Raw genomic sequence first — 22,779 nt, forward strand, 5'->3', positions numbered from 1 at the left:
AATTCACAACCAAAATTAAGTCCATAGTCCTCACGGGCTGGCCAGCTTTCTGTAAAGGACCAGGTACTAAACATTTTAGGCCCCGTGAGCCCCACACAACCTCTTGCTTTGTTTTGGTTTGTCTTTTGTTTACAACTCTTTCAAAATGTAAAAACCATTCTTAGCAAAGCAGGAAGGCCTGCACAAAAAGAGGCCGAGGCCCAGAATTTGCTAACTCCTGATATAGATGGAATTCCACAGTGTTGGCTGCTCGGTCATGTTTGACTCTGCAACCCCATGGACGGTATGTAACCCACCAGGGTCCTCTGTCCATGGAATTCTCCAGGCAAGAATACTGGAGTGGGTAGCCATTCCCTTCTCCAGGGGAATCTTCCCAGTTCTATCTAATAATAAAGTCTCAGGAAAGCAAGTCAGAACCATTCCTTTCTGGAATATTTCACAACAATATGTCTGAGCTGCATGCAGGAAACTAGATGGCAGTCAAGAGTGGCTCTGGACTGGGAGCAGCTTCCCCAGGGAACGGTCTTTGTAGCTTTCCTTTAAAAGTCTCTGAAGTCCCCAAGGATACAATGTGGCATTCATTAAACATTTCTAACAGCATGACACTTGTCACACGTCTGCAGCTTTGTCACACTTTGACCCTAGGCCTTTTATGTAAGCTCAGGGGAGAGCTCACATCATTGGAGTATTTAACCTCCAGACTTCAACGACACACGTGGCAAAAACAACAGAGACAGTTAGAGCAAAAATACATCTACAGTGCTACAAATCTACTTGGCACCTGCACTGTATTCTATTCCTGCTTTTACTGTAAGTTATACATTTATGCATAAGGATGACTATATCTGGGGATACATATGCAAAGGCAAGTGTATTGCATTTCACAGGCACAGTAAAAGAGCTCCCAGGGTGATTCTGAAGCTACTCAATCTCCATCTCATATGTTGCCTGGAGGTGCCAGTCTTCCTTCTCTCGCATCTCTGTGGTCTTCAGTACAGGTCCACCAACTTCATAGGTGACCATCAAGTTGTGACAACTCTTACCTAAGAAAACTGACACCCCTACATTGTCCCTGACAGCTCAGTTGGTAAAGAATCCGCCTGCAGTACAGAAGACTCTGGTTTGATTCCAGGTCTGGAAGATCCCCTGGAGAAGGGACAGGCTCCCCACTCCAGGATTCCTGGGCTTCCCTGGTGGCTCAGCTGGTAAAGAATCCATCTGCAATGTGGGAGGCCTGGGTTCGAGCCCTGGGTTGGAAAGACCCACTGGAGAAGGGAAAGGCTGCCCACTTGAGTATTCTGGCATGGAGAATTTCATGGACTGTACAGTCCATGGGGTTTCAAAGAACTGGACATGACTAAGTGAGTTTCACTTCACTACACTGTCCACTGACCACAGCCTCAGCTCTCCCCTGCCCCCCTTCTCACTGGACTGGACTTCTTATCTTAAGAGGGACCACCAGGCCCTTGATGCTTACATGTTTCCAAGACTACTAACCCCAAACAGCCCTTCTTCCCCTGTTCAGCTGAGACCTGGTGGTCATCCTCTGTAGTGCCCTCTCCCTATATTCTAGGTTTTCTGGCACCAATTCCACACACACCCCCAACCTCTTGCTTTTCTCTCTCATTAAAATCCCAGCTCTAGACACAGGGCAATGATTAAGAACAAAAGCAAAGGCATGAGAGTTCTGAATTTAAATCTTTCTCATCTGGTACTACCGTGTGCTGCGCTTACTCGCTGAGTTGAGTCTGACTCTTTGCGACCCCATGACCTGCAGTCTGCCAGGCTGCCCGGTCCATGGAACTTCCCAGACAAGAATACTGGAGTGGGTTACCACGCCCTCCTCCAGGGTACAACCTTAGCCTAGTCATTTAGTCCACTGTGCCTCAGTCAGCTGCTCTGTAAACTGGGAATCATAGGAGCTCTTACGGGCCACAGGTGAATCTAGAACCAGGCTGGTAAGAGGAAAACCAGACCCAGGCCCAGAAGACCCAGACCCAGGCCCAGTTCCATTTGAGAAGAACTGTGAGGTTTAATTTTTCAGACTCACAAACAACCCACGAAATTTTTAGTAAACATGAGAGCATGGTGTCTCTCCAGGGTTAGAACCAACAGTTAGAGCCAATCCACCTTAGATGGGCTAAGCTGCTGGTTTTCAAAATTTGAAACTACAGCAGGTTCTTATATTTTCAAGTGTTGCTGCCTGGGTGGTGGTGGTGAGTTAGGATGCTTAATCACCAGCATCCACAGAACTCTCTCTGGTTCTACAGAGAGGCACAGTCATGGGTATCCTCATCTACTCTCCAAGCACAGGCTGTATAGATCTATATCTGGGAACCCTCACTTTCCTGAGACTCTCCAAACTGAGCCCCCTGACTTCCAAGCCCTACCATCAACCAGCTCCATGCCTGGAACGGGGCAAGGTCCCCCTCCTTGCCAGACTGGTCTCTGCATACAAGTCCCAGAATACACTTGCTAATCTCAGCCTGCAGCAGCCCAACACTGCTATTCAGATCACACCTAACCGTGCCCCCACCCCTGACCAACAAGGAGAGGAGGACCTCCTTCCTCCATTGCTACCAACGGGGAGTGCATCCAGCCCTGAGTCCTACTTCCGTCTCGTTGCTCTGAAGGCCGTGCACTGAGAACTTTGTCTGCCTCCTGTGTGTCTGGCGACCGCCTCAGCTTTCTCTCCGAGGCTCCGGCTGGGTCTGTGCTCACGGTTTTTAGACCATCACGGCAGTCCATCCCACAGTCACACACTCTGCTCCAGAACTGCCAGATGGAGCCCCATGGGGAAGCCTGACCCTAATCGTCAGACTCCTCCAAATGCACCAGTGGGTCTAATCCCCTGTGGTCAGGAGTTAGACAGTAACTCGCTGGTCCTGGGTTTTCATCCTACATACCCAGACAGAAACACTGGTCCACGTTCTCCGTGTTGGCCATTTCCCTCAGCTCACCCACCGGCTGTGAGCACTCAGAACTCTTTATTTATTTAAAGACGGGCCTGGCTGTAATCGGTGCCTCGATGCTGTCTAACCATACTGTTTCCCAACCATGGCCCAGACCTAATCTCCACCTCTCTGCCTCTAAACAAGCCTAACACTCGTTAACGTGTTTGTAAAGGGTCAGTGGTTGGTGCCACTCCACACGTGGGACTCCAGCCTCTGACTCAACGTCTTCATCCAGGTAAGAACCCAAGTCCACATGTGCAGCTGTCTCTGGATCCAGAGCCTTGTCCTCAGGTGAGCCCATCTAGTCCAAAGGCAGGCAAGAGACATCACTCCATGACAGATTTCCTCACATGGTGGAGAGGTGAATGCCTATAGGAATCTTTGGAGCTGATGTTAGGCAAACAAAAGCTGGTTCCAAAGACCCACTTCTACAGACTTCAGAAAGCACGATGCACGTAAATTATACTGGATTCTGGTGAATCTGTTAACATCAGAGGGTCAAGCCTAGACTCACTGGAGAAGCAAGTGCTAGAACCCAAGGGAAGTGTTTGGAGCCTGTTTGAGCTTGTCTCTGTGAGACGCTGAACTAATTGTGGTTTACTTAACAGATGAGCTCTGACTTAGACTTTCTAAAGAGAAAAACACATGGTAAGGCAAGTAGTGTGAGAAGAGGGAAGAGACTCCACAGGAAGGAAGGTATGGAAACAGCAATTAGAGGATATAAGTTACTCTTTGAAGAAAGAAGGGCAGTGGAAGGCAGGAAATATCAATGTTGACATGAACTGTATTGAAAACTGCTACATAATAAATCCACATTTGTATAGCAAATGTAATTTTTTAAAGCACTTTATCTACATTATCCTGTTGAAATTTACAAAAAGCTTATGAAACATGCAAGAGCTGTAAAATTTTTACTACCCTATTAAAGAGAAGCAAATGAGATGCAAGGAGATTAAATAATTTAAGGCGGGAAGAAAGGACTTGAATCTTTAATTCTCAGACTCCAACACCCGTGCTCTGCCAACTATATCAGTGGGTCTCAAACAATATTCTCCAAGTCACCAAGAAAAGACTGCACTCTGTGTGATTCTATTTACATAAAGTTCAAGAGAAGGCAAAGTAGATAATATGGTAATAGAAATCAGAACAGTGCTATTCTACAGGTGGTTGAGATTGACTGGGAAGGGACAGGAGAGCTTTCTGATCTGTATTTTGATCAGGGTGTAGGTTACATGCATGTATGTGTACACTGTTCCCGAAACCCATAAGGCTGCATATTTAGAAGTTCTGCATTTCATGCATGTACATTTCAACTCAATAAAACAAAAATAAATATCCTAATTACAGAATGTATTAAATCAATTCAAAACTCTGAAATCTTGATTTGATATTTATGTTCATCCATCTCTAAGTATTAAGGCTACAGTTAATTTCATGTCTGGAATCACCACACAGAAATTCTTGACTACATCATCATAAGAGCACTCTACAACAAAGCCCATATTCAAAGCATAAAAACTGAACACCACAGTTATTTTGTCAACAGCATGAATTAAATATATTCAAAATACCTCAGGGAAGTAGGTCTACTAAGGAACATCACCTGGCAAGTTTCAAGAGGTTGTCAGTAAATAGAAGCACTGCTTTTACTTGGCAGAAACTGCTCTTGTTTGGAGGGAATAAGGAGGAGAAAAGCTGCTGCTGTTACCATAATTTGGTCTACATCCTTCCAATCACTTCGGCCCAAACTGCTACACTGTAAAAGTTGGTTGGAGCTGAGGTGCAGCTGTCAGACACTCCTTCTTTATCTAGTTTGAAAATACCATAGTCCCCACCACTCCCTGTTGCACCAATATGCTTATATTTACTGCCTAACCCACTTAAGTGATCTTTTTTTAAAATTTCAGATTCAAACTGTGAATGCATTCCAAACAAACTCTGTAAGTTTTGCAGACAAACTGAACAGCAATGGTGATTTTTCTTGAATGAAACCAACTGAATATAGGCTATACTTACTCGCAGAGAAGGATTCCATTTTCTAATCCTGTCCGAAAATCTTTATCACCAAAACTTCGGCCGGTTACTTGCTGGAAAAGAAAAGCAGAGAATAATTTTTTTTTTTCTTTTTCAATCAGGAAGCTCAATGATTCTTTTTCAAGATATTTCAAGAGACTTTAAATAACTGGTAGCATTCCAGGAATGGGAAAAATCTGTTAGGTCTGAATTTCCTTTCCATGTGTCACTTTGCTTAGCTCAGCTAATCTTAAATAGACCATTTCTTTGAAGTTTTTTTCTTATTCAAAACTTTAAAAATATCTGTTCTTCCTGATAAGGATATTACTTTGGCGGTTTGGCCATGATAAGTCAAGGTCACAGCCTCTTTCATCTTGAGGACCCAACCTACACTTTCAATAAAGCCTGCAGAAAGTACCACCTAAGGATAAAGAGTCCATTTGCTAAAACATTAAGAGGCAGAGAGAAGGACCCAGAACGTCTAACTTTGAGAGACTAACATCAAGACAGTATGAAAAAAGCCAATACCCATGCTAACATGGTATGAAAAAGCAAAATAAAAACTGGGAAAGAGTGAACCATGCTGAGCACTGATGGCTTCTCTTGATGCCTCCAACACTCAGTAGCCCTTTGGTCTGGACACCAAAGCATTCATTTTTTTACTCGGTAAATATTTACTGAGCATCTACAATATGCCAGGTAAATATGCATGCTGTAAATCCTAAGGCAACCTCTAAAATAGCAAAATTTTAAAATAAAGTTAGTAAGTCAAGAAAGGAGATTAAATAGAATTATAAAAAAAAAAAAATACCCTAACAATAAAAAAGAAAAAAGGGAAAAAGAATACAGAAAAGATGGAATAAATAAAAAACAAATATCAATACTATAGACTTAAACCTAACCATATCAATCAGAGCATTAAATGTAAATGGTGTAGACACCCCTAAGTAAAAGAAAGATTGCATTAATAAAGCAAGACCCAACCATGCGATGCCTACAAGTAACACACTTGAAATAGAAAGATATGAATAGGTTAAAAGCAGGATAGAATAAGATACACCATGCTAACACTAATCAAAAGAAAGCTATAGTGGTTATATCAACTTCTAAAACAAAGAATGGGCTTCCCTGGTGGCCCAGAGGTTAAAGAGTCCACCTGCCAATGCAGCAGACGCAGGTTCGATTCCTGGGTCGGGAAGATCCCTTGGTGAAGGAAATGGCAACCCACTCCAGTATTCTTGCCTGGGAAATCCCATGGACGGAGGAGCCTGGTAGACTCCAGTCCATGGGGTCACAAAGAGTCAGGCACAACTTAGCAACTAAATAACAAGAGAATAAAGAATAATACCAGAGCAGAGAAAGTCATTTTATAGGGACAAAATGTTTAGGTCACCAGAGAGATAATTCTAAACATTTTTACACCAAATTTCTTTAAAAAGCTTCAAGATAGACACAAACCAAATCAGATAGCTCTACAAGGAGAAATAAATAAAGTCACAACTAGAGTCAGAGATTTAATATCTCTCTTCAATAATTGATAGAATAAGCAGACAGGAAATCAATAAGGATATAGAAGGCTTAAACAACATTATCAACCAAATTGACTAAATTGACATTTCTAAAATATTTCACCCTACAACAGCAGAATAAACATTATTCCTCTTAAGTTCAAAATAAACATTTTTCTTTTTTTTTAAGTTCACAATAAACATGTATTGAAGTAGACCAAATTTTGTGTCAGAAAACAATTCCCCACAAACTTAAAATGAATTACTTAGAAATTAACAACAAACATCCTTAACCCCAATATTTTTAACTAAGTAATACAATTCTAAACAACCAATTGTTCAAAGAAGAAATAAAAAGAAATTAGAATGTATTTAAAGGTGAAAGAATATGGCAAAATAAAAATGTATGGAAAGACTGTAAGGCAGTATATGGAGCAAATATATTTTTAAAAAGATCTCAAATCATTGACTTCTGCTTCTACCTCATGAAAATTTAGCCCAAGTTAAGTAGAAAAAAAGGAAAAATTCTATCAAAGTTGAAATCAATCAAATAGAAAATCAAAAAGTTATAGAGGAAAAAAAAATCAGTGAAATAAAAAGTTGGTTATTTGAGCTCAATAAAACTGATAAACCTTTAGCTAATAAAATTGATAACCTTTGGTTTTTAGCCAAAAAAGAAAGACACAAATTACCAACATCAGGAATGACATGATATCATTACAGATTCTATAGACACTAAAAGATAACTAAGAAATATTATAAGTAAATCTGTGCCAATAAGTTCACCAACTTAGATGAATTGAATAAATACATTCTTTGACACAAACAACCATAGTCCACTCAAAAAAAATAATAATAAAAATAACCTTCCCAAACAAAAAATGCCAGGTCCAGAAGGCTTACCTGGTAAATTACAGCAAATACTAAAGAAAGAAGTAATGCAACTCTATATACACTCTTGGAGACAAACGAAAAGGAAATAATACTTTCCACTATGGGTGGCTTATGAACCATCTAAAAATTCCTATGTACTACTTAAAATTATTTTGTATGTGATGCATAGAAACTAAAAAATTTCAAGTAGAGTTGGTTTAATAGTCTAAAGTCAGCCTGCTAATCAAGAGGCAGTCTGAGTAAATTCAATTTCCTAGGTTTCTAGTTGTAGAAGTGAGAGTAGGAACCATCATGTGGAGGCGGGTGCTCATCTCCACCTCTGTCCCTTCCCCTCTGCCTCCTCCCCCCATTGCCCGTGTCCATTAGGTCCCCGAATAACCTTGACACTGCTCTCCACTGGTCCAAACGCCATCTACTCGTCCAAGTCCAGGTTATTCACTGTAGAGGCACCTGGACCTTCGTCAGGAGGGTCAACAGCTGAATAGACTCCAGAAATTCAGCAAGGACTGTGCCACTGAAACGTCTGGTCCTGAGACTAGTAGGGACAGCAGCATCTCCGTTTGGAATTAATGTTAGACATACAGGCTCTCAGTCCCCCCACTGTCTCCAAGACCGACGTAGAACAAGCATTTAAAAAGCATCCCCCCCAAAGAAATAAACTAAAATAAAAAGCATCCCCAAGGAAGCTGTGGTACATATATACACCATGGAATATTACTCAGCCATTAAAAAGAATTCATTTGAATCAGTTCTAATGAGATGGATGAAACTGGAGCCCAGTATACAGAGTGAAGTAAGCCAGAAAGATAAAGACAAATACAGTATACTAATGCATATATACGGAATTTAGAAAGATGGTAATGATAACCTTATATGCAAAACAGAAAAAGAGACACAGATGTACAGAACAGAATTTTGGACTCTGTGGGAGAAGGTGAGGGTGGGATGTTTCAAGAGAACAGCATCGAAATATGTATATTATCTAGGGTGAAACAGATCACCAGCCCAGGTTGGATGCATGAGACAAGTGCTCGGGCCTGGTGCACTGGGAAGACCCAGAGGGATCGGGTGGAGAGGGAGGTGGGAGGGGGGATCGGGATGGGGAATACATGTAACTCCATGGCTGATTCATGTCAATGTATGACAAAAACTACTACAATATTGTAAAGTAATTAGCCTCCAACTAATAAAAATAAATGAAAATGATAATAATAAAAAGCATTCCCCATGTGATTCATATGTAAAGTAAATTTTACAAAGCCCTGACCTTGTATATTAAGTAAGTCCGAAGTTCATACTCAGAAATGGAGGACATCTCATTGGAATCAGGATTTTGGATGACCTGTCTCAATGACCCATCTTAGCAACATCTTTTTAATGTATTTACAAAGTCACACATTGCATATTTTAACAATAAAGACTGTTAATTACCATTCTCTTTGTAACAGCATAAGCCATTGCTATTTTTTTTTTTAAAGCAAAATAACTACCAAGAATCAGCCACCATTACCAACAGACCATGAGCAGGGGAAATGAAAAGTGACTGCTAAACTCTTCACTAATCTTCCCACCTGGACCCCGACTGACAGGGGACTCTCAGGAACCTTCCAGACAAGGCACTGGCCAAGCCATCAGCCTGTGATCACTCTCCAAGGACCCATAACAGTATGGGAAGATTAATAGAGCCCTTAAAAAGATGGAGATCTGGGACGTGTAGTGGGTGGGAAAAGAGCCCAGGTTCAGAAGCATTCAGGGGCTAAGAGGGGAAGAGAAGCGTGCAGTGTCAACTGCACCCCATCACCCCAGCAAATCTTGCTCTTCACACCGTGCTGATCCTCACCTACCTACCAATGAGTCCTTGCAACTCTACCCTTGCAGCTGTCGTGCATGACCCCAATCTTTCGTGCCCAGTCATACCCAGCAACAAACCCTGTTGATTCACCCTTCAGAATTTAGCCAGAATCCAACCACATCTCCCACCTTACTCTGAGCCTTCATCATCTTACACCTAGATGAGAGTCTCAATTGGCTCACTGCTTCCACACTTGCCTTCGTCCATCTATTCTCAACCCAGCAGCCAGGGTAATCCTGTCAACCTAGGTCATGTCACTACTCCATTCAATCTCCGCTCCATACTTCCCCATCTCACTCAGTAAAAGCCAAAGTTTCTACAGTTCTCTGAAGGCGTTAAGCATGAACACAAACAAAGGGACATGGACGAAGCTATTAAACACCACCATTATTTTAAGGGTGGATACAATGAACTTGCATACATCTCCCTCATTCATGGGGGTCCTCAGAAGTACTCAGGGTGGCAATTACATCACCAACTATGCCCGGCAAGCCTTCCAGGAGAACCCAATGCCAAATTTTTTTCCTACTTTATGGTTTAGAATTAATTCACTTTCTTTACTAACCAAAATATTTGTTGGATGGCATGCTTTGTCAGACTAAAACAGTCTACGAATGGATAACATACCAAAACCTTGATAGTTTTAGAGGAAAAGAATCACTTTCTTCTACCTTAGCAATCAAACCAAAAGCAGAAGCAAGAGGATTTCGTGACATGTCATCACACTATTTTATGCAAGTAATTATTGGTAATAAGCTCATCTGTACTCAATTTCCTTCCCATAATAACTAAAAGGTAATTACATTTCTGAGTTTGTCCATGTCAATGCTCTAAACCATTCGAGTAACTAAAATTGGGAGGAGTTCAAAATAAACAGTCTAATACAGAAACCACATGATTTTACAGTAACATTTTTATGATGTGTTTATAATTTGTGTCATAAAGTCACATTTTGTTCATTACTTTGTTTCCTTCGTTATCAACCAGTTGCCATGAACAGTCAAAGAGGGCCGAGAATCAGTCTTTCATCTTGATCATTACTATTTATGCAAATTGTATTTCCAAATGTTAAATATTCAGGATTTTTGAAAGCAATCTGGTGGACAAGCTGCAGTCCACTAATGAATTGCAGTCTGATTTTAAATAAATGCTGAAAACCCTATTATAGTAATCTTAAGAAGAGATTCTATTGGCTGGCAAAGTAATGGTGCCTGCATTCAAGAAATGGGAGAGAAATACAAAATTTACTATATTTGGACTTAATCTTTGGAAGACAGAGACATTTTATGTAAATTATTGTACAAAAACAGGTTTGATTTCCTCCCACCAATGGTAAATGAAAACCACATCTCTTTAATTCACTGGAGAAGATTATTTGCAGTTCATTATGCTCACTTCCCTTCTGAGAATATTTGACATATTTAACAAAAAGAGTGTCTCATTTTAAACCTAAAAAAAACAAAGCAGAATAGAATTGTTCTTATTTTTCACATTTACTGAGAAATAAATCCACTGCTATTTCTGTTACCTTAACAGGGTTACTAGAAAAATCAAATCAAAATCCTATGGAAACTCTTTGTAAACCATCTCAAGTCATTCTTATTTCAGCCAGAATTAGCAATCAACCAACGATTATCTACCAGATACCTACCTCAGGCCAAATAGTATAAGAGATGTGAGTGAGATCAAAACAACAAGATTTGGACCCTACTCAGTAAGAATCCACAGTCCACAAGGAAAGATAAAGCATTACAAAACAGTAGCTGGTGTTAGAGGGAATATAGGGGCAAGAGCATGGAGCAAGCAATTAACACGAACTGCACAACTAAAGAAATTATTTATGAATTTATGAATGATAATAGTTCACATTCAAATAGCAGTTTCCTTAGGCTCTCTCTGTTCTAAATGTGTGCCACATACGAATTCATTTAATCCTTATAATAGCCCTATGAGGTAGATCTGATTATTATCATTTCCTTCTTAAAGTCAAGGAAACCTACACCCAGAGAGGTTAAGTGACTTGGCCAAGGACACAAAAGTAGTAACTAGCAGAGACAAGATTTAACCTCAGATACTGTGCGTGCAGAGTTCACCCTCCTACACACAGCTGACTCTGCAAAGAGCGCCTGAGCAAAGAGAGGAACTCTGCCCGAGACAGCCCAGGAAAGCCTTTTAGGAGCTGGCATGTGAGAAGGTCCCAGCGAGGAGAAAGGATCCCTCAGAGGAAGGAGATGAACAGGGCATCCCAGGCAAACACAAAGACCTGTCCAAAGGTTCATTTGAACAAAGAGGAAATGTCCTGAGGGCTGAGGCCAGGGCGAGGAAGGCAGGGAGGGGAGGGTGGTGGGAGGTAAGGTGCTACAGCAGACCTAGCCGAGGGGGTAAAGGACCTGCAGCTCAGAACTTGAACCCGAAACAACAAAGACATCCAAGAAGATGGGGGAGGGAGAGGTACTCTGGCAATCAGTCTCCCTGTTGCCCACCAGTTCCCACCAGTTCCCCATTCCTAAAGAGATGGAACAAGAGTGGCATCCTTATGGACCCTCCCGCCTGCATTGTGTAGCTTATGACCTTGTTTGTTGAATCACAGTGAGATTAAGACCATCTAGCCAGACTTTCCTTTAGAACCACCACCCCTAGCCCCCACCCCCCAACATTCCTTTATAGACCATACCTATTCATATCATTTCATCTTTTTCTGCCCTCTCAAAAGAAACTAATATACTTTCTCTTTCCTCTGTGAAAGATCTGAATCCCCTTTCTTCCTATCCGTAGGTGCTACCTTTATCTCAACTTTACCCCGCAGGCCACAGAATCTTTTGTCTCTGTGCTAACAGCATAATGATTTCCCACTTTTCCTAAAACACCTAACTTAATGCAGCTTCACTTTTCTCCTTCCTTTCACTGTCCAAACCCCTACATGAGCATCCTGTTCCTATTACTCTTGTCATCACAGCTCATCCACCTGTCCTCTTTGAATTCACTGAGAATTCTTAAAGGGTTGAGTGGAGACCTGCAAATTTAACTGAGCTCCACTAGTACAAGCTAAATCATAAGCAGATTAATGAACTTCCACTAACCCTCAGCTTCCCTACCTACAAAGTGATAATTAAACCTCCTCCAAATGCATGAAGAATAAATGAATTACATAAGAATAAATAAATGAGTGTACGTCAAACCCTTCCTTTTACAGTGCCTAATCCATAAAAAGAGCTCAAGAAACTTCAGTGTCAATATTGGCCACAATATTAGAATTACCATAGATCTCATTTATGATTTCTCTCTTTCCAGTGCTTCTTTGCAGATCTTTCCTCCCTGGTCTTAAATGATGCCATGATTTACTGGTTCTCCTCTTAAATTCTAATATCACCACACCACCTAATCCAACAGACATTATCTCCTCTGATCTGAATCAAGGTCTCAGCATCATGGCAGTCAATCATTCTTTCCTTTTGAGATCACTTGCCTCTCCTAGGACTCCCCACTACCAGATACTCCTGACTTTCCTCCTGACTCTTTCAATAAACATTCCTTTCTCTGTTGCCTTAAGTCATTCTACTTCATTCATTTCCTAAGTGTAAAACATGGTTCTTTTTCTTCTTTCTTCACCTTTCCTTTGTTCTCTCTATAGCCACAAGCTTCTTTTCCCTGGGCAGCCCCAAGTCTTTAAATATCTCACATATGATAACTCTTTCACTTTTACGAGCTTAAATATCTTGCCTTTAAGCATCTTGCATATGATAATTAACACGTTTTTATGTGTAGCATTCACGCTTCTCCCCTAAAGCTCAGAATCAAACATCCAATTTCTTACTTAACATATCCACTTGGGTACCTAATAAATATTTCACACTTAACAAGATCAAAACAAAATTCATGACATCTGTCCTCTGATCCAACCTGTTCCACTTCTGGTTTCCTACATATCAATGAATGGCACCACCATCTCCCATCACCAGGAACTTACAGACACATTCAAACCATCAAGAAGAGGAAAGTTCCTCTCTCCAAAATGCACTTGAGATCTATCCTTTACCCTCCATCTCTACGCCACACACTAGCGTAAGCCTCCATCACCTCTCAGCAAACAAACACCAGCTTCCTTTCTAGCCTTCCTACACAGGACCCGGAAATCTTCTTATAGATCAATCCCATGCCCCTTCTCACTACACCAGAATAAGTCCAAATTATATACACAAGTTCTTCATTTTAAAGATGAGAAAAAATAATGCCCTGCAAATCAAATGACTCGCTCAAGGTCATAAGCTAGCTATCAGTAAGGATGAAACCAGAACCATATCTCCCTTCACCCAGGCCAGGGCTTCAGCACCCCCCACCACTGCCTTCTGAAGGCATATATTGTAATGACAATGACATTACTACCCTCTCTTTAATAACAATAGCGCCTTACATCTATTCAGCTTGGGATGGCAACGAAACAGCACAGAAGTCTAGGCCTGAGGTTATTTAATCAACATTATCAGACTGTGATCCTCTCCAGCACTAGCTCTGAGTGTTTAATGCTGAGGATAATAAAATGCAATCTGCAGAATCCATTTATATTTTCATCATGTCATCAGAAACCCAGAAGGCACTGTTTATAGCCACAGATTGACAGACTCCACTAAAAAAATCTCATTAAGAATACAAGAAATGCTCCAAAGCACTCTGGGAGCATTAAATCCTCCGATCTCGCCATTGCCTGCTCTCAACACAGAAAATGGGTCAGTCCAGGAACATGTGATTGGGTTTAGCAGTGAGTGTGTCTGCACATCCTCAGGCTGTTCTTACCTTCCAAGGAAACAGAACGGATACTGCAAAGAAAGACAAACAACTCACGTGCTTTAACACAACAGAAAGTATTAGCAACTGATATGAGAGCAAAGAAAGAGTCCTGGAAAAACACGGGCAAGTGGAGTGCTTCTGGGCTATCTGTGCTGTTTCCATTGCAAGGAGCAGAGATAAGCTTCATCTACTGGGTGGTTTTTACCTGGGTATCAAGGTGCTTCTTAAATAAACACTTCAATTATTGGCTAATTTTGACAGATCTGCACATGGAACTGCATCCAGTCCTCAGAACACGCAAATCTGTGTTAGGCAGGTATTGTATTAGTTGCTCAGTTGTGTCTGACTCTCTGCGACCCTGTGGACTGTTGCCCACCAGGCTCCTCTGTCCATTGAATTCTCCAGGTAAAAATGCAGGCAGATTCTTTACTGTCTGAGCTACCAGGGAAGGTCTGGGTCTAAAATTCAGGTCTGACATTTCGGAGCTATGTGACACAGGGCACATGGCTCCATTTCTCTGAGCTCGCTCCGTCATCTTTAAAAGACTGGTGCAGAAATCGGTTTTACAAGGTTGTTAGAACTTAGAAATCATGATTAGAAACCATCTCATAGGACATTTACTACTGACTGGAAGTTCTGGTACATTTTCTTTCCCCCTAAGGATGAGAAAAGAATCCACGCTGGAGAGCCTGAACCGGGTGGTTGCAATTTTTGTTTAGAAATCCTGCTCAAGAGAAAGTTGAGTATGGTTGAGGCAGATGTGCTGGCTCACAGATGGATCTGGGTTTGTGAGTGCTGGGTACAAAATCACACAATGTGACAGACTCTCACACACCTACTGGATTAAATGAGACCATGAGGAAACAACTGGGCAAATCCAGAAAAAATGACACATTATATAGAAAACTGACCCTCAAAAAGTCAACGTCTTGAAGAGGAAGGGAGAGTTGAGACTGAAGAAACATGGCAACCAATTGTCTGCATCTTAATGAAATTCTAGTTTTAAAAAAGGCTTTCAGGTGATATTTTGGGCACGATTGGGGAAATCTGAATATATATCAGTTATATGGCACTATTTCACATGATTAAGAGTGACCGTGGCATGTCGGTTCTGTAGAACGTTCTGATACCTTGCAGAGGCGCACTAAAGAATTTAGAGGGAAAGGGGTCTAATGTCTGCAATTTACTTTGAAAAGGTTGAAAAAATACTCGGAGGATGTATGAACTGTGTGTGTGTAAGAAGGAAACATAGGACACCTCCCTGGTGGTCCACAGCTTAAGAATCTACCTGCCAATTCAGGGGTCACAGACGGGTTCCACCCCCGGTCCCGGAAGATCCTGCACGCTGCAGGGTAACTGAGTCCACGCATCACATCTGCTGAAGCCCTCACACCCTAGAGCCCATGCTTTGGAACAAGAGAAACCCCTGCAATGAGAAGCCTGTACCCCACAACTAGAGAGTAGCCCCTGCTCACCACAGCTAGAGAAAGCCCGTGCAGTAACAAAGACCCAATGCAACCAAAAATAAAGGAATAGATAAATTATAAAATTATTAAAAAGGAGTAAATACAGAAAATGTTAACAATTACTGAAACTGGGTAGGTAGTGGGTACGCGGTCTCTTTAACCAAACAACTCTGCTTCCTTCCTTCTTTCCTTCCTTTCCCTCTCTCTCTCACGTTACAGAATATTCACAATAAAATGTTATCTAGAGCTAGGACTGACAGCCATTCAGCAGTCCAAGGAAAGTACTCAAGTCGAAAACCTACCTGGTACCTCCTCGTTTGTTCCTTGGAACACTTCTCCATATTTGTTTTCACTGATGACAGTCACTTATTCAGTTCACTATCAGTCACTTCATATCTGTCCAATCCACTGCCTCGCCTGCTCACTACTCAGCAATGGTTCTCGCCAGTCTTCAAATCAACATGACGTTCGTACTGAGGATGGGAAGGAAGAGGGGTCAAGCCCCTTGGCTTCCTGATTTGGGGCAAAGAATGGAACTATAGGCCCTGCCAAGTACACACAGTCCTGTGACAGTCTGAAGAACTGATCAATTTCAGCATTTGATATTCTAATAATGGAATAATTTTTAGCTAAGAATCCAAAGTAACCACAAAGCTGTTGTGTTTCAGCAGTACTTGGTATTTTAAAACACATCAAAGTCGAGTTAGAAAACTACTAGAATTCACCCAAACAAGTTATTAGATTACCAAAGGAAAATAAAACACAGAGAAATGCTCATTACACAGACAGGGTGATCACACTTTAAACAGCCTGTCCTTTTAAAAGTTGGCATGACCTGGGCAACACAAGTATTAAAAAGAAAAGCAAGGAAGAATAAAACGAGAAAGTGACTTTCAGAAGGAAAGAAGGAATTACCAACGGGAGGGAGTCCAGGACGGGCTTCCGGGGTGACAAAATTCTACTTCTTGATTTGGATCTCCTTCCTGACACAGTGATTCCAAGACTGTCCACTCTAATGACAAACCAAGCCATGAATGCATGTGGTTTTCTGTAATTGTGTCACACTTTACAATTAGAAGGATTTTAAAGGGAGCGCTGGGGATATAGATGCTGACCTCCACAGTGGCTCAATCACTCTCTTTTCTTTTGTTAGAAACAAAAGCCATTTTCCATTTTGTTAAACTCAGAAAAGTCTTTGCAGTCAGAAAATACCAACTGTAAAAGGTTTTTCATTCAAATATAATAGAAATACACCTCTATTTAACAATATTCCTCAGGTCCACTTATTAAAATGGTGGCTGGCACCATGAAAAACAGTACAGAGTTCCTTAAGAAAACAAAAAATCAAGTTACCAAATGATCCAGCAATCCTACTCCTAGGCATATATCCAGAAAAGATGAACACTCTAACCTGAAGAGATATATGCACCCTAATGTTCAGAGAAGCACTATTTACAATAGCCAAGACATGGAAGCAAACTAAATGTCCATTGACAGAGGAGTGGATAAGGAAGATGTGATACACACACACACTGGAATATTACTCATCCATAAATAGAATGAAACACTGCCACTTGTAGTAACATGGATGGGCCTAGAGATTATTGTACTGAGTGAAGTAAGCCAAATAGAGAAAAGACAAATATTATATGATGTCATTTATACATGGAATCCAAAAACTAATGCAAATGAACTTATTTACAAAACAAACAGACTTACAGAACTAGAAAACAAACTTGTGGTTATCAAAGGTGGCAAGGTGGAGAAGGAATAAATTAGGAGTACGGGGTTATCAGACACACACCACTACATAGAAAATAGACAAACAAGGATTTACTGTATAGCACAGGGAACTATATTCAACATCTTGTCATAATCTATAATGGGAAAGAATCAGAAAATATAGATATGTGTAACTGAATCACTTCACCATACACCTGAAACTAACAATGTTGGAAATAACTGTAACTCAACAACAACAACAACAAATGGTGGCTGAGACCCACACATGCCTAATGCATAGTATATTTTAAAAAACAAACATTTGAATATCAGACAAAGGAGCTGGTGTACGATTAAGCTTTGGAAAATAAAGGACACATCATCTTCTGAGGTTTTACAATTTGAATAATTCTAGGCAGACACGTGAGGTCAGGAATAGCCACACTGCCCCTGTCCCTATCTTCTATCAATGGTTCTACTATTTAAATCCCATGGTTGTCTAGAGACACCTGGTCAGGATTGGTAGGAGGCTGAAAGTCCAGACAACTGGGTTCTAGCCACAGCTCTTTATTTTTTTTTTCATTTATTTTTATTAGTTGGAGGCTAATTACTTTACAATATTGTAGTGGTTTTTGTCATACATTGACATGAATCAGCCATGGAGTTACATGTGTTCCCCATCCCGATCCCCCCTCCCGCCTCCCTCTCTACCTGCTCCCTCTGGGTCTTCCCAGTGCACCAGGCCCGAGCACTTGTCTCATGCATCCAACCTGGGCTGGTGATCTGTTTCACTATAGATAATATACAGGTTTCGATGCTGTTCTCTCGAAACATCACACCCTCGCCTTCTCCCACAGAATCCAAAAGTCTGTTCTGTACATCTGTGTCTCTTTTGCTGTTTTGCATATAGGGTTATCGTTACCATCTTTCTAAATTCCATATATATGTGTTAGTATACTGTAATGGTCTTTATCTTTCTGGCTTACTTCACTCAGTATAATGGGCTCCAGTTTCATCCATCTCATTAGAACTGATTCAAATGAATTCTTTTAATGGCTGAGTAATATTCCATGGTGTATATGTACCACAGCTTCCTTATCCATTCGTCTGCTGATGGGCATCTAGGTTGCTTCCATGTCCTGGCTATTATAAACAGTGCTGCGATGAACATTGGGGTGCACGTGTCTCTTTCAGATCTGGTTTCCTCGGTGTGTATGCCCAGGAGTGGGATTGCTGGGTCATATGGCAGTTCTATTTCCAGTTTTTTAAGAAATCTCCACACTGTTCTCCATAGTTAGCCACAGCTCTTTAATAACCAAGGGCTTCCAGCAAATCTCCACGTCGAAGATAACTCTGCACAAAGCGACAGATTCTCTGATCCCTCTTCCACCCTAACCATTCTACCCAGAAGTTTTGTTTGGAGTATGATGAAGAATTTAACTTTATTATACATGTTACAGAATAAAACAGAAATGTGCAGGTATTTTTTACATTGAAATTATTTATTACCTTAGATGTCCTTTAACATAAAAATATGAGGGTGATGTGTCATGATTATAAGATAGAACCCACATTTTAAAATCATTACTGTGCCACCATCATTCATTCACCTCTGGCATTAATTTGGTAAATTTAATGCTTAACGCTAAGTGTACAGCTACCTGCCACTGATATTCATGTATTTTTCGGTTTGGGTTTTTTTTTTTAATTAACTTTATTAGATAGAGTTGTTTTACAATGTTGTTAGTTTCTATGGTACAGCAAAGTAAATCATATATATATATATATATATATATATACACACGCACAAACATTATGTATATACACCTCCCCTCTTTTTTGGATTTCCTTTCCATTTAGATCACCACAGAGCACGGAGCAGGGTTCCCTGAGCTACACAGTAGGTTTCCACCTTGAAGATTTGATGGTAATAGTAACAGCAGCTTTTATGGAACCTTAACCGACTCACTCACTCCTCAGTTCCCCGGTGCGGTTATAAGGGACACGGCGGCTGGTCTCACAGCGGTGCCCTGAACAAAGAAGCCCAGCTGAGGAGGCAAGTTGGGGCCAAAGCCCAGCCTGAGTTCTCTCTGTCAAACTGCACAAACACTAGTTATGGAAAAGTCCTATTTTCCTAATTCATATAAAGCCACTGTCTGTACTCAAGCTCAAAGAGGCTACCCATGATATCTTTCTGAGTTTACACAAAGGTGTTCAATGGGCTATCAGAGGCCCCAATAGAAGTATTATTATTATCCCTGTTTTCCAAATGGAGATATTCAAGTATAGACCATGAAGTATGGCCTAATTTCACACAGTAGGTGGCAGAGTCAGGACTCTAAGTTGGGCAATCTGGTTCCCCACCCACTTTCCTAAACAGAAGGCTGTACTGCCCAAATATGCCTGTGTCCATTGAGCTGTAAATAAAGATCTAACTTCCTACTGCCTATGCAATCTCTTCTCTTCAGTGTGCTTCTTCCTCAAAAAGTGGAAAAAGGACATAAACCCTCAAATCCACAAAATGCCAAAATGTCTGCCACGTAGTGTCAATTCACTCAACACCATGGGGTGAAATCATAGAAATCTCTGTGATGTCACTGGACTTTAATCTCTGTATTTAAAAAATCATCACACATAGCCAAAGAATCCAACCTGAAAGAACCCTACATACAACTGGATCCTCTATGGGATAAAAAATAAACACCCACTAACGGGGAGTGAACAGGACTAGAAGGAAGATAAGATGCTTCCTTTGAGACGATGAGGCATTTCAAAACAAAATATTCCCCTACCTATCTTCCTCTGGTTCTTTAAACTCACAAATAATGTATTATGGCAGGAAATCTGTTCTTTTGGCTGCTTTGTGATGAAGACAGCAGGTGGCAATCCCAGCCGACTAAAGTGTTGTTCATTCCTGGGCCTCACTGACACTTCAATGTGGCGGCTGACCCCACTGAAGGAGCAGTGCCATCTTGGTTTCTACTGGAGTGAATTCCGCTCAGAATCTGTATTTAGCTCTCCTTACACAATGTTTCCTCCATAAACACTGCACATCAACAAAGAAGGAGTCCTGCCTTCCAGGTGTTACAAAGAGCCACAGGAGAACAGTATACGGCTGTCCCACTCCAGGTAACTTACAGCAAAGACAAGGCTATTTGTTATACACATAGTAGGTGAAGTGAAGTCGCTCAGTCATGTCCGACTCTTTGCGACCCCGTGGACTGTAGCCTACCAGGATCCTCCATCCATGGGATTCTCCAGGCAAGAGTACTGGAGTGGGTTACCATTTCCTTCTCCAGGGGATCTTCCTGGCCCAGGGATCGAACCCAGGTCTCCCACATTGGAGGCAAACGCTTTAACCTCTAAGCCACCAGGGAAGCCCAAGTAGGTAGGGCTTCCCTAGTAGGTGAGATCCACATTTAACCAAAAACAAAACCAAACAGAACCCTCTGCCCATACATCATCTTGAAAAACTTCACTAATCAAAAGTGAAGAAAGAGGAAAAAAAGGAAAAATGGCATGCAAAGGTAACTGTGTTGTTGTTAGAACAGGCAAACTGTTCTAGGAAGTCCTTGGTTATATTTTTCAAATTTCTTATAATTAAGTCATCCTGCGAGATGGCCTAGAACCCACGGTGTTCTACTAAATGTTTAACAACTGGTTTTCAGGAGATGGGGAGGAGAGAAGAGCCAATGTCCATGGTGTAAATATTCCCACCCTTGCGGATTTCCACCTCAGTCGATGTCACTGAACACAGAGTGAGGAGGAAATGAACACAATCTTCTCTCTTGAGCCATATGAGCTGGCTCCTGAATACCACCATGAACTCGCATTGTGTATCACATACACATCATGAGGCTGTTAACTTAAATGTGGTGTTTTAAATGTATCACTATTTCTATGACATTGGAAAATTAACAAATAACCATGGAAAGAAAAGCATATAACTGTACCAAGGTTTCTAAACTTTCTCACACCCTTGTTCATAAACAGTCAACATCTTACAGAAAGATACAACTATTCAATGCGAAGATGATATAAATCTATTGTCCTTTCAGAGGGGCTGTTCCTGATTTCTGGCTATAGGTAGGCAATCAGAAAGCAAAAGGAATTCACTGAATTTCCCAAAATTGGAGCAGTAATAATAATCCAAAGAACAGGCCTTTCCCAATTTAAAATGAAACATAAACAGTTTACCTTTGCCCTAAATATTTCCTGGCTGTGGAACATACTCAGGTTCTTGAAAGCCTGTATTCTCTTGAGTCCCATATTTACAGACATACTTCCTTCCCCCACTTATCAGGGCTATGCTCAGTCATAGTTCAGTCGTGTCTGACTCTTTGCAACCCCATGGACTGCAGCCCGCCAGGCTCCTCTGTCCATGGAATTTTCCAGGCAAGAAGACTGGAGCAGGTTGCCATTTCCTCTTCCAGGGGCTCTTCCTGACCCAGGGATCGAACCTGTGTTTCCTGCGTCTTTGCATTGCAGGCGGATTCTTTACTGCTGAACCACCAGGGAAACCCCTCCACCCTTATAAGAGGACCAACAATAATATTTAATAGCATAGCTAATAACTACCTGCATGATTCAATTTTTAATGAATTTGTGGACAATTATCTAGATCGTGGCAATACTTTAGAAGACAAAGAGGGAAATACACTCCACCCTCTGCTTCCAACATAAGGACACAAACTATCCAAACAGGAGTGCTGACTATGCTGCTCTGGAGAACTAGCAAAGCAGACCAGTTGCCATTTTGCCCCTGACCAACACAGGCAGCTGTTGTTTGCAGAAGGAAGACAGGCAGGACTGGTGCGGCTGGCAACAATCGACAGCTCTGTCCTTTCTTTTTCTAAACTGCCAGAACACCTGCTGCCGAACTCTCTCCAGCCTCGTCCGTTATGCAGCGTGCTGATGGCGATGGGACCGGGACACGCCACTGCGCAGTGCGTGAGCTGAGGACAGAGGGGCAGACCCAGCCCGCAAAGGACACGCGTGAGCGCCCACATGCATCCCCTCCCCACTCTCGAGGTAATACAAGCAGGCCCCTCACACCACAACTTACTGAGTCATCAATGCACGGCATTGGGAGGGATCAAAATGCAAAGACAACACTTGATTCCCACACTGTGTCCGAGGGAGATCAAACTATTATTTCGTGGGGATTGACCTTCACATTTACTCTCTGGCCTACCTAAGACAGGAAACACTTAAGCACTTCCCAAAGTATGTCCGCCTAGTTCCGCAGGAAATTAAGAGATGATGCGGAAAAAAGGCTGCCTGGTCAAGGATGTTCGGGGAATGCTGAGTTTTGTTTTGTTTTCCACTTTGAGCTTCTCAGAGCCAATCATACGCTAATGTGCACTGAGATCCTCCAGTGGGGGATAAAATAGTGTTTCTTAAACTATTCACCAAGTTACCAAGAGTTTATCAAGTTTACAGAGCTTATCAAGACTCTTTGTCAAGAAAAGTCTCGGGAGTGGAATCAGGGTTCTGTAGAATGTGTATCAGGAAACTGACTTTCCAGGGCACTGGTAGGCACAGCATAGTGCCACCAATGACTTCGTCACATGAGTTGTTTGTTC

General features: G+C 41.5%; 1 protein-coding gene across 1 annotated transcript in view; it reads right to left on the reverse strand.

Annotated features, from left to right (window-relative positions):
• LIMCH1 (LIM and calponin homology domains 1) overlaps positions 1–22,779 on the reverse strand; it is a 349,754-nt gene that overhangs the window by 202,186 nt on the left and 124,789 nt on the right. The window contains 1 exon segment of the mRNA XM_070451961.1: positions 4,971–5,041. Coding sequence (XP_070308062.1) covers positions 4,971–5,041 — 71 coding nt within the window.

This window comes from Odocoileus virginianus, chromosome 21 (genome assembly GCF_023699985.2).
Source record: "Odocoileus virginianus isolate 20LAN1187 ecotype Illinois chromosome 21, Ovbor_1.2, whole genome shotgun sequence".
Classification (NCBI taxonomy): domain Eukaryota; kingdom Metazoa; phylum Chordata; class Mammalia; order Artiodactyla; family Cervidae; genus Odocoileus; species Odocoileus virginianus.